The sequence below is a fragment of the Marmota marmota genome, unplaced genomic scaffold (genome assembly GCF_001458135.2).
Source record: "Marmota marmota marmota unplaced genomic scaffold, marMar, whole genome shotgun sequence".
NCBI lineage: Eukaryota > Metazoa > Chordata > Mammalia > Rodentia > Sciuridae > Marmota > Marmota marmota.
In genome coordinates, this window is record NW_025999862.1 from 10,045,036 (window position 1) to 10,063,376 (window position 18,341).

Consider the following 18,341-nt stretch of genomic DNA (forward strand, 5'->3'; position numbering starts at 1 on the left):
AAAGCTAAATTGCCAGAAGAAAAAGGTGCTGGAAAAAAGGACACTGGAAACCCAAAAATTCACCAGGATGCAAAGAGCAATGCAGTTACCTAATAATATCCATGTATGCATACATTTAAAAGATAGCCAGTGTCTGTGGTATGCCAGCCAGATCTCCCCAGGACCCAGCACTGGAGATTTCTCCAATGAACTCAGAGAACACAGTGAATACAGAACAGAAGGGAAAAGATCCAGTCAGTGAACAAATAAGAAAACTATAGACAGTATGAGATAGATCGGGGGCTGGCAAATAGTGGCCTAGAATCCAAAGCCAGTCCACTACCTATTTTTGTAAGTAAAGTTTTATTAGAACCTAGCCTTAACTCTTCGTTTACTCTTTTCAGTGGCTTGTTTGCATACAGGACAGAGCTGCAACCAGGACCATCTGGTCCTTTACAAAATGATTTGCTGCCCCCTAGTGTATGTGCTTTGCAGGGGATTAAATAGATGAAAATGAATTGATGCAATGTTTTGAGGGGGCAGGGAGCTGTTGTTCCCTGTTTGATCAGCAAACCTGGGAGAAGCCAGCCAGAGGAAGGGTTGGAGAAAGCAGAGAGAGAATAGTGGGTGCAAAGGGCCTGGGGCCTGAGAAAGTAAGAGTTAAGTTTCTTCAAAGGAACAAACAGGAAAGGAGGCTGACTGGGCCAAGGCCAAAGCTTGAGCACTGTGGTGCAGTCAGTGAATGATGCTTGGTAGGACTGGAGAGGAAGCACAGCCTGTGAACCTTGATGAGAAGATTGGTTTGGCCCAGCATTGTGAAACAAGCTGGTGTTGGACCTGGTTGGTTTGGAAATCTCCTCTAGCTGTTCAGGCTGCAGTGTCAGGGTCAGGAGGAGGAGGAGCAAAGGACCCTGGTAGGAGGTGATCTTGGAAACCAGGTGAGATGTGTTGATACTTGGTTGGGGATTGTCAGGACTCTATTATTATAAAACCTTGGATATAAATACAAATGGAAGCTCACATTCTTGTGTATATTCTCAAAGTGAATGATTAAAGCTAAGAAATAGGTAAACGTAACATGTCCTAAAAGTACACCTTTATGACCACCTGGAAAATTCTAGCTCAGAATTCTGCACTACTAATAGTTAGGAACTATGTTTTCTTCCCAACCCAGTTTTTTGGTATGCAGTGAGGGGGGTGCTCACTCACTCTTGGACACCCCAGGCCTCATGTATGTTCCTAGTCACAGAGACTTCAGGGGACACACACAGCAGAATATTTCAAGGCCAAATTTAGATAACACAAAATTCCCAGCTGTTCACTCTCCCAGGGGTGTTTGTAGGACAAGCTCCTATCTGGACCATCCATTGAGGACCAACCCAGGTCTCAAGGTGGTATTGTGGCTCCTTAATAAAGTTTGACCATGGGTGGAATTTTGTGCACCCTTCCAAACAAATTAACATTTATAGCACCTTCTAGAACTACCCTAGAGTTTTTCCTGTTGAGTTGGAAACTCTGGATTGATGAAAACCACCTTCCTAGGGAGAGAGGACTCTGGACCTTCCTGTCCTTGCTGCGCCATCTTGTGGCAATATATGAAAGTTCACCCTCAGCCCTTGAGATTTCAGAAACCTATCATGGAAGGTTAAGTCAAATTGAGTTGTGTTTAGATTCTCCAGGGTTCTCAGTGAAAAGGATAAGAGGTCTTGGATTTCTTTAGAAGTGAAAAGACCCAAGGATATTTTGCTTTTCCTTGCTTTTCTTAACCTTTTCTTAACCTCTGTCTTCTCAGAGCCGAGGTTAATGGCAAATGGGTCCATCTCATCCCAGGCCAACAGCTCTTGGTGGAAAGGGCAGGATGCACCAGGTAGATATAAGAAGGCACTGGGCACAGGACAGGAGGGAAAGTGGCACAGTGGCCCCTTTCATGTTCTCAGCCTTTTGATAATATTAATTCTGCCTATCCAAGAGCAAGGTAGATCTTTCCATCTTCTAAGTTCTTCTTTGATTTCTTTTTTTAGTGTTCTGTAGTTTTCATTGTATAGATCTTTTACCTCTTTTGTTGATTCCCAAGTATTTTATTTATTTATTTATTTTTTTGAGGCTATTGTAGTTGGGGTAGTTTTCCTTTCTGAGGATTTGTCAGCCTTTTGAAAGCCTTTTTCTGCTTGCTATCCATTGGTCCCCATTTGAAAAGTTAGAATGTATGTTTGATTGTATGATTACCTAGAATTGAGGACATCATAAAAGCCAGGCTTATTTCTGGGGTAAAATAAGATTTTTGTGAGGACAGTTACTTTTTGGGAAACAGCATGTGAGCTTGTGACTGATTCTGAGATGGTGCATCCCTCTTCAGGTTATGGCTCACCTTTCAAATAAACAGCATCTCTGAGAAAGAACAGAAGCCCACATAGCTTCCTGGGATGCAGAAGATTACTCACACTGAGGCCAGAAAATGGAATGAGGTGCTAAAATGATATATGCTTTCTGTCTATGAAAATCCCAGGCAGAGAGGATCTTTCTCATTTTACCTGCTTCTTTTATTGTCATTACTTATAAGTCTACTTAAAATCAAGATGTCCCCAGAGGCATGTGTTCCTTGAGACAATATACAAATGAGGCGGTGTCTTCCCAGGGCATGAACTGTGCAGGGTACTGCTTGGAAGGTCTTTAGTGCTTCTATCTCCAGCACACAGCTTTGAGATTCTGCCTTTAATTTGTACATCCTTATTTGCTCCTTTCTTCCCCTGCTACTGAAGGGGATAAGAAAGATAAAAGACCTTGTGGTAAATCCTGCTTTTCCCTATAGCTGGGGCAAGTGCTTTGGCCCTTTAAATTTTATCTCCTTATCTGAAAAGGAAGATGATGATATTATTCAAAAACATTTCTTGGAGGTTTATATAATGGATGTGAGCAAAAGCACATGAGCTAAAAGATGTCATGCACACGGAAGTAACGGCTGCAGACTGGAAGTGCATCTGTCTCAATTGTTTTCAGCCACTGGAACTCCTCTGTTTTTACTCAGGACATGGGCACACAAAATTGCCAGTAGTTGCGAACCCACCACTATCCCTCATGGAATCTGAAATAGTAAGCTGTATTCTCAGAATATGCAAAGCATAGACATAACTTGCCCTCAGCCTATAAGTCAATCTGTAGTATTGGAACCACTTTTTGAAGCTACACAGGGCCAGCAGTGTGTGTCGATTACTGTGATTCAAGTCTTCTGAGAGTGGAAGAATGTACTCCTGAAGAATGGATGAGTGCCTCATTCCTTCACACAGGATGGGAGTGTTTGCCAAGGTGCCATGTGTCAATATCCTTGGAGCACAAAAGAGGCAGAAAGGAGCTGAATCATGACACAGGTTCTTTACCTGTGACAAGTGCCCCATGGAGTTTAAGCTGAAAGCAGGGTTTCTGCCTTCCCCTCTGTCTCAGGTCAAGTAGACACCAGTTGATACAAGGGATTTCAGCTTGACTGAGTTGTATGTCTTGGACTAGGTAGAGTGTTTCCTTCTGCTTGCTGCTCTGCTCACAATGGAAGGTGGTTGCAGTCCTTACAAAGTGGCTGCAGCTCAGGTGCTTCCATCTGATGGAGGTGCAGGCTGGCTGCTGTCCAAAAGGAAGATGAAGGGCTGATTCTGAAGGCTAAACTAGAATGAAAGAAGGTAGGATTTCTGCAGTGGGTCAGTGGCTCCTCAGCCACATGGGCTTATCAACATCTATAGATGGCACTGGGGAGAACCCCAGTCCTTATGTATTCCAGCCGATTGAGTGACCTCCCTGGTGGTACTACTTTCACAATAGTACCCCTTTTTTTTTTTTTTGACTTGGATGATAAACCAGGAGAAATAATGGTGGAACACCCAGCCCTTTCCTTCCTCTATGGTGCTTTGTTGAGACTTTAGGTTAGAAGAAATAATGTTCTATAATCACTTTCCAGAGCCATGATTTCCAACCCTCGATGTCCCAACATTTCACAGCATATCTTTTGTGATGCATCTTGGACTGTCCTGAAATAAAATCCATACATAAGAACACATCTACACAGATAATCATCTGTGAGCCCTAGCTAGAAAATAACAAACTTCAAAGGGAAATGCTTGTAGTAAAATATGGTAATGGTATTCTTGTCTCCATTTGCAGATGCTGGGACATGGAGCTTGAGACTAGTGAGATAGGCAGATCCTGCTCCAATCCCCAAAGTTATTGAAAGCAGTTCTCACAGGTACTAACTGGATGGCTTGCTATGGTAGCTCAGATGCCACAACAACATATTAAAAGGGTTTTCAAAAGCAGGGAGTACAAGTAGTCCAAAGAATTAAAACCAAAGTCCAAACATCAATTTATATAACCACAATCTTGGAATACTTGGGGCATATTAAAACATGCCTTTCTAAAGTTCCCTATGCTACATGTAATATGCAGTAATGTCCTTAGCTCAGATGACAATAAACAGGTTTTCCTTCCATATTAATGCTTAACAGATGCTCAAAAGTTATGGGGACACAGGAGTATTCACTGTGTGAGCTATTTTGTGCAATGGTGTGGGGACACTTAACTTCCAGCATCAGTAGCATCTCCCCAACATTTTGAGAACAAAAATACCTCTGCAGCTTTCCACAGTGCACACTAGGGGGAAGCGTTACCCAGGCTGAAAACAACTGATCCCAGAATAGAAATTGGAAACTGTTTAGGAAACTTGTAACTCTTCTACAGGGTTATATGTATTTGTAAACACACAGTTAAAGAAAAAAATAACAGTGGCTCAACTGGAATAGATTAACAAAAAATGAACATTTCTCAGAATTTAGAACTGAAGAAATGAGTTCAGTTAGTCATGAGATCTCACTGAGATGCTCTTGATTGGGACCCCTCTGAATGAAGTCAGTTATGTAACACCTGTTAATGAGTGTACCGCATGTGCCAGGGCTAGGGACACCATCTCTACCCTTGAGTTGGCTCCTGGTCTAGAGCCAGAGCTTCATATAACTCTATAGTTTGATGAGGCCATGCATAGCCTGAGCATACCTGGGGAGGAGGCTTGTAGGAAAAATGACAGGCAAGACTTGTTTTGTGAGATGCATAGGAGCCAAACTAAATCCGGTAAAGGAAGAGACCTGAGGCAGCATGCAACAACTCCAAACAGGTCCTTGCTAGAGAGCAGAGCAGGAGGTGATAGAAATAAGGATGGCATGTGAAGGCAGGATAAAACTCTGGGTGTCATGAGGAATGCCCCACTGTACAGACCTTGAGCTGGGTGGATGCCCTTGAACACCTTGATAACACCATTACATTAATAGCACTTACAGTATATCTGATATCAAATTGTTTTCACTTCTGTATCTCCCCAAGGATATAGATCTGGGCTGAGACCAACTCTTCCTTCCAGTTCTTAGCACTGGGCTTAGTACATGAGACCTCATGCGGGTGAGTGAATGAATGAGTGAGTGAATCCGTGGGGATTCTGTCTAGGGGAGACTTCTGTATCTTCTTGGAGGAGCAGGAAAGAATGAAGTAAGAGGGATGAGGTGTCCTCTTTGGCTCCTGTGATTCCCCTTTTCTCCATTCCCTTGTGTTGTCAAGTAACCAGACCCTCCACACAGATAGGAATAGGGCTCCCTCTTGTGCCACAATTATGCCATCTAACAACCAACTCTCCACAGAGAGTAATGGCCTTATCCCCTGACAGTCCCATTAAGGAATGAGACTCCACACAGAGGAATAGGCTCCATCCTTTTGTACCACCATCAAATAAGTAGACCCTCCACCAAAACAGGACATGCTCTTTTCATTTGTGCTGTGACAGTGCCATGAAGGAGCCGGACCCTGCATAGACAGGAAAAGGTCTGCCCTCTTGTTCCTTGATGGTGCAGTTAAGGAAACAGTTCCTCCACACAAGTGAGAAGTGGGCTTCCAGCTGGTCAAAGAGGGCTCATCCTATTTCAAGTTAAATTGATGGCTTCACAAGTGTTCCACCTATTTGTTATGCATCAAACATGCCATGGGAATAGGCAAATCCAGAGAGAGAGAAACAGAGCAGTGATTGCCAGAAGCTGAGCAGATGGGGGGGTGGGCAAAAAAATACTAATAGGTAATTTCCTTTGGGATGAGGAAAGTGCTCTGGTACCAGGGAGCAGTGATGGTTGTAGAGCATTGGAGATATACTGAAATCCTGTTAATGGGATACTTTAAATGGTGATTTGCATAGTGTGTGAAATTTGCCTGAAATGTTAAGAAATTTGGTGGATACAGAACAAAATCTGTACTACAAGTGTCAAGTGCAGACTGGTGACTAGGTGGAAATCATCACTTGAAGTATGCTCAGGGCTACTCTCCCCCTATCCCCGCCTCTGACTAACAGGCTCTTTTCCCTCTATATTCAGGATACTCACAGAGGGCTCTTCATCCAGCAGCTCCGACCCACACAGAATCTCCAGCCAAGAATCAAGCTCAAGCTATTTGGCCACTCAGGTTCCGGGAAAACCACCCTGGTGGAATCTCTCAAGTGCGGTCTGCTGAGGAGCTTTTTCAGAAGGCGCCGGCCCAGACTCTCCTCCACCAATTCCACCAGATTCCCACCATCTCCCCTAACTGCTAAGCCAACAGGTAGGAGCTTCAGTGTGGCTGCTGGGTCTAGAGTAGCTGTGGCTCTGCATTCTCTCTGGCTCTCTGGTCAAGGTCTGAGGATGAGAGGTTCCTCTGGTTTGGTCATTTGGCTTGTGGATGCCCAGATTCCATTTCCTTGCTGGCTTTCACATGTGGTTCTGGCTGGCTGTTGACTTTGTGTCTACCCTCTCTCATCCAGCGATGGCATATCATCCGGACTCATATCTACTGAGCCATAGTAGAGGAGGGGCCTCACTGAAATCAATCACAAAGGTCCAGAGTAATAACTGTGCACATTGTAGAACTTGAGTTTGTTCTAGCGTAGTACTCTGCTCTTGGACTAATGCAGGTCCAAGCACAGCCCAGATCCAGTAGCAGCCCCAGGAGGGGACTTGCTTCTCCTTTCTTGCTGGAGCACTGTGGGTACACTCAGTCATATGAGAGCCCAGAATAACAAAATTGGGTTCCTGAAGAAGCATGTTTCTGCTTAGCTCAAAGTTGGTTAGTGGTTTCCAATTCTCTTGAATGGTTTTACAGTTGATCTATCTATCAGTCACATAAACCCTTCTTAATAAGTAGCTTCTGCTGTCCTCCCTACCTTCTGTGGGTACATCTGTCATTTCATTGAAAGCGGCTGTCAGGAATCACACCCAGAACTGCAGGATAAAACACCCCTCCTGAGAGGAAAAATACCCACAGTGAGCAAGAGAAAACTATGCAATCGTGGGTATTGTGTCTCCAGAGTCCCACTGTAGAGGGATAGAATGAATGCTTGTGAGGGTAAGAATAGAGTCCTTCCATGAATTTCTAAACAATGTCAATTTTGAAGTTGTGTACCTCAGAGTCACTTTTTTGTACATGATATTACAGAGGTGTTATAGCTGTTCTGTAAGTTAAAACAAATACTTTGAAGTTTGTGTTTCTGTGCATTCCTCTCTCAGTGAGGAAGGATGTCTGAGGAGTGCAGTAGTCAGGGGCAGCCAGCTGAGATTCACTTTCCCCTTTCAACTTCTTGTCCCTAACTATAGCTATACAGTTGGGAACCTGGGGAAGAAATAACTGAAATGGAATTGTAATTACTATAGTGATAATATTGTTAATACAGACTGCTAATATTTATTGAGCACCAGCTGTGCCAAGAGCTAGGCAAAATATGATATGTAAGGTGCCTCATGTATTCCACACAACAGTCTTATGGGATGTTTCTACCAGTATCACAGAAACTTTGATAGGACAGTAGGCTGTGGAGTCCTAGCTGCCAATTCATGGAGCATCTGGTGCCTGAATGCTCTGTGCAAGTGCATTTCTATGTACTTATTTTCCATTTTTCTCTGTCATTTTGGCTTTATTTGAGATTAGTTATATCTTCTTACAATGGATTTATTTCCAAGTTTGATTATTAGGGCCAGCCTTTGTGACTGCTGCTTCTCCAGCAGTTCCTGGTGCTAGAGGGATTTGGCTTTCTCTCACTGAGAGTTAATATCACTGGTCTGAACTTCTGTGGGGGAGACAGGCAGTAAATGAGTGCACTAGTGCACAAGCACCAGACAGTGGTCTTGAATTTCTGAGTCCTAATTTGATGTGAAGATTGTATTCCAGGAGCCCAGATCTAGTGGCATGAGTTCCCTGGGAGGGAATACATACTTGCTGTTCAACTCCTCAGAAACAATGTCTCCATTTCTCTTCCCTTTGTTAAGTTTTCCATATCTAGTTTCTGAAGTGGGGTGTTGGCAAAATACCATTCAGGATGGTTGTAGTCAACAAACCTTGCTGCAAGCAACCACATCCAAGTCAATGCTTGGAGACAGCTGGGTCATGGGTGCTGGGAAAGAAGATCTCCTGGAGGACCATCTGTGGCTGGAGCAGATGAACTATTCAGTTGCTCTCAGCAGAGCCATGGCAGGTCTAGTGAGGAGACCGCTTCTCCTGTTATTTTGGCTACCCTGAGCAGAGGTGCCTACTCCAGCTGAATCCTTCCATTTCCCTACCTCACATCTAATAGGCAGCCCTGCTTCTCCAAGAGGACAATTAGGAGAATAAATGCTGTGCTTAAGTCAATCAATCCCATGTGATTCTCTTTTTAGTCTTTCCTGCATCCTGTCATCTCAGAGGATGCTGAAGGAAGAAAACCTTCCTCATACTTTCGCCCCCTGGGAGTTAACATCATTCACTCAGGAAGCACAACTCTGAGGAAGTCCTCCTGGAGATATTCAAGTCTTAATAATGTAATATACGCCAGAAAGAAACCAGAGAAGCCCAAGAGTCTGTCCAGCTTGTGAGGTGGCTGCTCCTTGGGGACACCAAAATCAAAGGTCATGCTAACCTGGGTTCCAGGTGCTGCATGTGGATTATCTCATTTGATTTCCATGACTCAGAGGTAGATCAAATGCATTTCATAGAGAAGTAACCCAAGGCCTAGAGATACAAGGTGTGGCTGCCTAGTTGTGGTGAACACCAGCTACCATAGGCCTGGCCTGATAAGTTGCCATGTTCTCTTTAGAGTTAGGCAGGAGAAAAGATAAATTGAATTAGTTGATAGCGTTTAAATCAAGAGATCTCACCTAAAAACCTGAATATTTGACTTCTTGTGGGAAATTGGAAGAATTGGCCTCTCTGGTTCAACCTTCCTGCTTAGCAGTGATTATAGGGAGGAGGAGGACAGCTTCCAATTGAGGATATAGGCTCACATGGTCCCCATCTGCCCCCCAACTTCAGGAGTCCAGTAGAACAGGAGAGAAAGAAGGCAAATATAGACATTGGATCCCATGTATGAGATTCTACCCTGAACAATGATATTTCAGATCAGTGGAGAAAGGACAGGAATGCTATGGAATGTGGGATCCCTGAGCTAAGGTCACACCTGGTCAATGTGAGAGCTGAATTGGACCCAGGTAGGTTCTTCCAGGTTAGGTAGCCTCTTGGAGGGAGAGTCAAGACAAGGGCAGAAGAAGTATAACATCTATAGCTGCCTATATTTCTTAAAGCTCAAGTGGCACATCTGCTCCAGAGGGGTTGGCAGAATATTTATGTAAACAGTCCCAGGAGTAATGATATTCCTATACCATAAATCCAGCACCTGCTTGCAGCTGGTAGGGAGGTAAGAGTGGTACCCATGGGCCCCACAGTATCTCCTCCTTTTGCCCTGGTGGGGTTAACATGTCTTTGCAGGCTTGAGTTGAGGGAGATGTCATAGAAAGCACATCTGGGGTTTGGGCTGAACCCAGAGAAGATTTTGCCAGCTCTGAGGTGGATAGGTCATATCACTCCTATCCCTCACAGCTGTTTATCAGCAGAAAAGAACATTCTCTAAAAAGCTGAACCTGGCACAAGTATAAGGCCCCAAAGTACAAGTGGTAGGGAGCTGGGCTCTGGCAGTGGACAATGCATACTAGGGAACAGAAACAGGAGTTGCTTATAGACACCACAGGAAAGACTACCCCTAAGTATGTGCCTCCAGGGAAGTCACCTGATTCTGCAAACATTAGCACTGTCACCTCCCAGTGGCACTGCTGTCCCTCCTCACAACAACTTCTGGAATTGGCAGGCCTTATTTCTTTCTACTGGAGATATGCCCACATGGGAATATGTCCATCAGTTGGACATCAAGAAGTTTATTTGCTTTTAAAATTTTGACTCTTTGCTGTTGCCATTCCTACAAAAACACTAGAGGCAAAAGCTGAGCTCCCAGGCAGGAGACAGGACATGGTATGCATTCTCCTGGGTGGAATGTGGCTGGCCCTGTTCACAGCAGCTTACAATATTGCTAGGCCTCCAGTTAAAGCTCTCACACTATCAGAATTGTCCTCTTTGATCAGAGCAGTACTAGAGAAGAGGTGGAGGTAGGGAGGCTATGTTATTTCCATTTCACAAATTCTCAGCCCTTGATGAAGAAAGTGGCATTAGAGGATTCTGAGTTCACACACTTGTCTGACACACGGGGGGTGGGGTGGAGGGGTGGAGACCCAACCTCCAATAGATCTTACATTTGCTCATCATCTTGCTACTGCATGTTTCACTTAGCTTTATCACCCACTGAGGGTTGTGGCTGTTTAGTCGAAGCCCTGCAAGATGGAGGAAACTATCCATTCTCATGGGAGGAACACTTGAGAGGTTGTTCCTGTCCTCACTAGAGAGCAGCTTGCTAAGGAAATCTCTTATGACCCTGGTGCCAAAGTGGGTTGGTTCTCCATTGGGGTCTGCCCCTTTTTATCACTGGGGGGAGGGGCAGCAGTTACAAAAATTTTAAAAAAATTTCATTCTGTGATTTCAGGGTTCCCCTATAAGCTATTATTTTAATCGTATCCACGCCCTACCCTAACCTTTTATATTCTCCATGTAAACTGTCTTTGAGTTGCAGGAATAATGACCACTTACCAAACATTGCCTGCTTTCAGCAAGCACAAGCCCAGAGGCCACTAAACATGGTCTGGTCCTAACAAATGGTTGTCCTAGGCACAGGTGTCAGGGCACAGGAAGAAGGACAAACCCATTCCTGGGAATCACCAAAGTCCATTATTTTGAACTAATGATTTGTGAGGACACACTGTGATGTGGACCAAATTAACCTTTGGGGTTAGGTCATTTCATTTTTTATCTTACATTTCTTTTTATCAAACATTATACTGTTATAATCAGAATAAAATATATATTAAATTGCCTCTCCTACTGCCCTCCCTCCTTTTTTCTGTACTTAAGCCTCATCCATCTGTCTGTTTTTCTCCTTCTTGCTCTTTCCTTTAGCTATTCCTGTTACCCATCCCCTGAGTCTTAATTCTTTGGTCTCTAAATATGGGATTGCTTTTGTGTTTGGATCACCAATTTTGAAAGTCACACTACTCGGTGAAATGGTCATTTCTTGGGTAACTATTAGTGTCTTTCATTACCCGTTGTGAACTAAGGGTACAAATACTTACGGAACACCTACCTCAGGCCAGGGTCTGAGCTTCAGCCATAAAGCAGATAGCTTCTGGCTTCACCACATGTTGGGGTTGTTATAGGGCTAGGGCCTGCCACATTGAGCTGGGGCAGCCACCACAGTCCTTGACTCCACTGGAAAGAATTCCAGAAAAACACAAAGTAGTAAGCAAAAGTTTAGTAAAGAGAGTGAGAAGCGAGAGTAACGTACAGCATAGGGACTGCACGGACTGCCTCACAAAGAGGATGGCGAGGTGGTCTCTAGGCTGGAGCTTTTCAGGGGACTGAGTCTTTTTTTCTTGCCTCCATTTTCCTGTCCACCCTTAATTGGTTTTGGTATATTACCCCTTGGATGGCCCTCAGCATGCTTTCTTTGTGAGGGTCTTGATGTTCTAGTTGACAGGATGGTTCTGACATAGTTTTGGTAATAAGGGAAGGCTGGTTGCAAGAGATAATGATGGAAATTTTTTTTTGGAAACCATAGCTCCTTGAGGGGTTATAATTAGCTGTAGCTGGGGGTGATACCCCACTTTTCTGATGTGTATCTATTGTAGTTAGGTCCCAGAATTTTAAGTAATAATTCCCTCAAGGAATTACAGTTCTTTACAGCTTGGGGAAGGTTAGGCATTCCAGATCTGTTTGCCTGTTTAGATAAGATTCCCCACTGTCTCAGGTTTATGACTCCTGAATTTTTCTTGGTGCATAAACCTGATGCCTGTCCTTCATTGCCCTTTTCCCTCTTACCTACCTTACAGAGTGATGGGTAGACCAGCAAGCAGTGGAGATAGTTAGGAAGCACAGGCTGTAAACCCATACAAAGAGAATACAGATTTTGTTACTCACAGCCCCCCACATGCACACCTGCTTGCTACCATTGTTTTTATGTAAATTATTTTAAAACTCACTTTTTACTTACTAAAGTACATTAAAATTTGAAAATGAAACAGTTTAATTTCCTTGCCATAAATGGAAAACTACCACCACTGGTAAAAATAAATGCAGTGAGGTTGAACAGTGTGTTGTTGCCTGCTCCCTTACTTTGAAAGAGAAGATCAGCATTTGCTAAAAAGATGCTAAAATCTTTTTTTTTAAAGATAGAGAGAAAGAAGAGAGAGAAAAATTTTTTTAATATTTATTTTTCAGTGGACATAACATCTTTATTTTATTTTTATGTGGTGCTGAGGATCGAACCCAGCGCCCCGCGCATGCCAGGCAAGCACATTACCGCTTGAACCACATCCCCAGCCCATGCTAAAATCTTAATGGCATAGATTATGACTTAATGCTAGAGCAACCAAAAGGATCTTAAAACTTGCTGTGTGTTTTGAAAAGGATTTTCAAAACTTTCTTGCTGTTTGATTAGTGTTATTTAATGCTGTGGCTTACCATTGTCTAAAATAATTTTGTATTCAACCTAAAATAATTTCATGTATAAGAGTGGTGCTCATCTGTGTCCACCATGGTCCTGGAGGAGAATACACCTGCAGAAATTTAAGAAGAAGGAGTCATGGTCCAAACCCCAGGAAACATGGGAGACCTAGAGATTGGCAAGAAAGGGAGGCTGTTACCACTGTAGGGCTGAACATACAAGAGACAGGAACCTAAGAGGGACTTGGAATGTTGGAGCTCTGCTTAGAGTCATAGAATGAGACACAACCAGTATCAGAGAAGCATCAGGAAGTGAGAGGGGAGGAATGCCCAGGCTTTCCTGCCTTTTCCTGTGCCTCCCATTGGCTATTCCTCTCCAGAAATCAAATGGCAAACAAGCCTGAAAGATGCAGTCTATAAGGTCAACCTCTCAGTTCACAGAACAAGGCAGAAGAGAAGTCTGGGAGGTGGGTAGACAGAGAATGTCTACACAACCTCCTTGGGCAGCATCACCACAGAGCACATACCCAGATCAGCCTGAGGCCTAGTGGGAGATGGGGATTGGGCAGTGTTTCAGAAAAGGAAAACACACAGCGAAGCTGGGAGGGAAGAGCAAACATACATGTTGCCTTATACAAGGTCTTACTTCCTTTCTTTCTGACCTGCAGTCTCTGTGAGCATCAACAACTTGTACCCTGGCTGTGAGAACATGAGTGTGAGGAGCCGCAGCATGATGTTTGAGCCGGGCCTCACTAAAGGAATGTTGGAGGTGTTCGTGGCCCCATCCCACCACCCGCACTGCTCTACCGATGACCAGTCCACCAAGGCCATCGACATCCAGAATGCCTATTTGAATGGTATACCTCACCTGGCCCCAGAAACGAATGTCTGTTTTCCCCTTGATGGGATTTTAAGTTATTCCTCAAATAGGATTTGTCCGAGACAGTATCTATCATGATTATTATAAAATCCAACAGAAGTTCAGCTGGGAGAGACCCAGACTGAAACACTACTGGCTAACACAGCTCAAGATTAAAACTACACACAAGGGTATCATTAGCACTTAGCGAAGCACCTGCACACAGCAGATGCTTAATAAATGACTAATATGTAAACTAATACCTTTTTAAAACTAGAACTGAACACCCACTTAGATGGGACATCTCATAAAACACACCCACTAGTAGTCTGTTGATCCAAGTAAGAGAATGATTATTTTTATATTTATCTAAAGCTGAAGCTAATGCTATCTAGAGTTTAGCTAATGCTAAGATTTTCCATCAACAAAATTTAAAATGTGTTCTTTCAAGCTTTTCCAAGGGGAGAGGCTTTAAGTCTTTCCTGAAAAGATTCCCTTCAACCAGCAAATCACTTGCCAGGCTCCTGGTTGGTCCTAAGTCGTTTGGACAGGAGTCTCCTGCTTTGTCAGAGGCAGTTTAAAGCCAAGGATGAGAGCTTGAGGTTTTAGAGTTAAATACCCAGATTCTAACCTGAAACAGCTTCTAACTCATTCTGTGGCCTAGGACAGCCTACTAAATTTTCCCGAGACTATGTGTGCAACTGAAAAATTGGGCTATATTAGTCCATTTTCTGTGCTATTGAAATACCCTACATTGGGTATTTTATAAAGGAAAATGGTTTATTTAATTCACAGTTCTGGAAGTCCATATTTGGGTGGCCCCATGGGTTTGACCTCTGTCGAAGGCCCCTTCACTGGGTCACTTCATGGCATTGGCTTCATGATGGGAGTTTATGCAAAACGGAGCAATTGCATGGTGAGCCAGACACTAGGGAGAAGCCAGTCTTGACCTTTTATAACAACTCACTTTCATGGAAACTAACGTCCCAAGAGATTAAGTATTACTCTCTTCCAAGGATAGCACCCCCATAATATTTTGTAATTCTGTCATGTGCCAAATGTAACTTATTTTGGAATCCTAACTTATTTCAGGACACAGAATCTTTTCTCACATGTTCTCTCATTGACACAGAACCTTTTTTCATATTGGCTCAATTAATCTTCTGAATTTTAGGACAAAGGAGGGCAGTTTGCTTTCTGGCTCCTTCTTTGTCAGGAGTCAGCTTTCTATGTAAAGATGGAATATGTATGTGAACATGTATCAAGCTGTGTCATTATGGATGCATTATACATGCTTCTGTGTAAGCTGACAGGAGAAACTTTTTGGTGTCTTTCCTATTTTTATACACCAATATTTTAAGAGAAAAAACAAAGTATGTGTGTGTTTGTGCCTATATATGCACACACACAATGCCATGCATGAATCTAGGTGCACACACACAAATACTCACCCATACCTCTCCAGGCTATCATGAGTAATTATGATGTAGATATAGCTATAGATGCCATATTGAAGGTATTTAGGAAGAAACAGGACAGCAGATACAGATAGAACTAGGGAAACAGACATGGGTCCACATGATGTATGTGTATAAGGATTCATGTGTGGATCTGTAACTAGGTGGGTGTGTACATGTGAATGCCATAGATATCATCAGCCCTCCTGGAACCCCCCGAGTGCTTAGAAATATTATGATTGAAGTTGGTGGTATTTCGGGATAGTATTCCTTATTTTTCTTTTTCTGTAGGAGTCGGGGATTTCAGCGTGTGGGAATTCTCTGGAAATCCTGTATATTTCTGCTGCTATGACTATTTTGCTGCAAATGATCCCACGTCCATCCATGTCATCGTTTTTAGTCTAGAAGAACCCTATGAGATCCAGCTGAACCAAGTGATTTTCTGGCTCAGTTTCCTGAAGTCTCTAGTCCCAGTTGAAGAACCCATAGGTGAGCTGAGCCACCAGGGGGAGCATACTTCCTGCTCTGCTCCTGCCTGTGCTCTGGCCTTGCCTCTAGGGAAGGAACAGGTGCAGGCCCTGCGTGTGGCCCACCACTGTGACTCCCTTTCTTCTACCCTTTCATTAGGAGACATCCACACTGGGAAGCTTCCTGGGGTCCAGCTCATTGTTGGGTTTTGCAGGGAGTTTTTGTCTCATGATCACAAATTTCTGTTCAAAGGCCCAAATGGAGCCACTCCTTCAGTGCAATTTCTAACTTATTCTACACCCAAGAACTGCAGTCATTTTTGCTGAGTGCAAAGTTGAATCCTCCTTCCATGGCTTGTATTCTTTTCCTAAAGGGTCCCTATCAGCAGAATAAATTGCTTCATCCTGCAGATCCATCGAGCCTTGGAAAAAGAGCACCAGCTGGCCTGACCTTATTCTTAAGAGAAGATAACGTGATGAACTTCTTTTCAGACAATAGGAGAGGCATCTTTTTCTGGGGAAAAAAAAAGTCAGTGTCTTTTTCCAGAAAAGCATAGAATGATAAAATAAATTGGGCTTAATCCCCCTCAGGGTGCTGCCACTTTGGCCTTTGTTTCTCCTTTGTCTTGTTTTCTTTTTAAACACTCCTGCAAGTGAGAGGCACCTCCTGTATGTCATGTAGTTTCTCCTGGGCCATCTCTGGTGTGGCTACATTCAGAACTTTTCTTGGTTCTGTGAAGGGCATTCCCCTTGTTGGAGGTAAAATCTTCTCCCTCACACAGAAAGGGCTATTTGAAGGAAGCCCTGAAAATGTGCCTTTTGGGTTGAGGTGGGTCCTTGTCTACTGCTGAGAATTCTCTTGGAGGCCTGGGAGTGTGCTTGTCTATTGCTGGCTGGGCCTGGGGTCTTGTAGGGTTTGCATTGCACAGATGGCATGGGGCCCTCAAGTCAGCGGGCAGCTTGCACATCACCTGGAGAGGTAGCTTGACCTGAGGCCAATGTGGCCCCTCACCTGGACAGGAGAGTCAGCTTCCTGACAGGTCTCATTGTCTGTCCCCAGCCTTTGGCGGCAAGCTGAAGAACCCACTCCGAGTTGTCCTGGTGGCCACTCATGCTGACATCATGAATGTCCCTCGTCCAGCTGGAGGCGAGTTTGGATATGACAAAGACACTTCCTTGCTGAAAGAGATCAAGAACAGGTGAGGGATGGCACTGGGTCTCCATCCAGGGAGTTGGAGACCTCCTACCTCAGGAATTGAATCATTGTTGTGGAAGCAAAACAGAAGTCATGGGACCCAAATGGAGGAATCAAAGGCCTTTCCTTCTTGGTTGATCTTTCTGTTGTATTTTAACTTTTAACAAAGTAATGAATACACATATAACAAATCCAATAGAGTACCTGATAAAAAGCATGTCACTTCCTTCCATATGTTCCAGCACCACTGCCCAGAGATAACTTTTGTTGGTTCTTGTAGTTTTCAGAGTCCCCCTCCCCCACGATTATCACTATAGCACTAATCAGTATTTCTAAACATATTACAGATCATTAGTGGATTATGAAGTTATATAGGGGGTCATGACCAACTCTCTCTATAATGAGATAGAATGAGAAGAGTGGAACACAATAGAATAGATCAGAGTGCTTTTCCTGTGAAGTATTACTTTGTACACCTTTTGCTTTATTTATAATATATGGATATGCACAATCTATATTTGCCTTTTTCCATTATTGTGATGAGGAAGGTAACTTACAAAGAAAAAAGTTTATTTAGCTCATAGTTTGTTAGGTAGCTAGATCTGGATAAGCCCTCCTTTGCTGTGTCCCATCATAACAGATGGCAACCTAGAGGGGTCACCTAGGAGAAGGAGTGATCATCTGCTGGAACAAGTAGCTCCATATTTTATAACAATCCTCTCATGAAAATTAACTGGAATTCTATGAGAACTATGTTAGTTCTTTTGGAGAGTAACACCCCAATAACCTTAATTATTTCCAATTAAGCCCCAGCTTTTAAAGTTTTCATCACTGCATCAACACACTAGGGACCAAGCCTCAAAAGCATTAACCCTTGAACCACCAAGGGTTACATCAAAGAAAGTTTGAATCTGCAGCTCTATATAAATACTAGTAACTCAAATATTGTATTATCAATTTCAGGTAAGAATACAAAATTATATCTTTATTACTAGTCCCTTTGCTTTCAGGAACATCGCTTCTTCTCAATTGAAAAGTGAGCACACCGACCATCCCTTTCCTGCCTCAGGCGGAGGTGACATATTTTCACACTGTGTTCCTGCTGATGTGTGGAAACCCCATGCTCCTTTTTGTGTTTCTCGGAGTGCATGTTATTTCCCCCAGACCTCTGCACTTAATGTGACCAGGCAGGGACAGAGAGGCCTTTGCAAGGTTACCAGGACTTTTCTTGCCTCCTATAAGCCACTGAGGCAAGTATGAACCTGTCCACTCCATGAAAAGACCTAGAGAGATTCAGGCACCTGTTCTCGCCATAGGTTTGGGAATGATCTTCACATTTCAAATAAGCTGTTTGTGCTGGATGCTGGAGCTTCTGGGTCTAAGGACATAAAAGTTCTTCGGAATCACCTGCAAGAAATTCGGAGTCAGATTGTTTTGGTGAGTATACCCTGGAGGAGTCTGGACCCAACTGTTGCTGTTACCAGCAGGGAGCA

The 18,341-nt window shown here is 43.5% G+C and overlaps 1 protein-coding gene across 1 annotated transcript in view; it reads left to right on the forward strand.

Annotated features, from left to right (window-relative positions):
* LOC107154852 (death-associated protein kinase 1) overlaps positions 1 to 18,341 on the forward strand; it is a 169,468-nt gene that overhangs the window by 144,044 nt on the left and 7,083 nt on the right. The window contains 5 exon segments of the mRNA XM_015500592.2: positions 6,366 to 6,588; positions 13,539 to 13,727; positions 15,478 to 15,675; positions 16,714 to 16,852; positions 18,165 to 18,285. Of these exon segments, the coding sequence (XP_015356078.1) occupies positions 6,366 to 6,588; positions 13,539 to 13,727; positions 15,478 to 15,675; positions 16,714 to 16,852; positions 18,165 to 18,285 (870 nt within the window).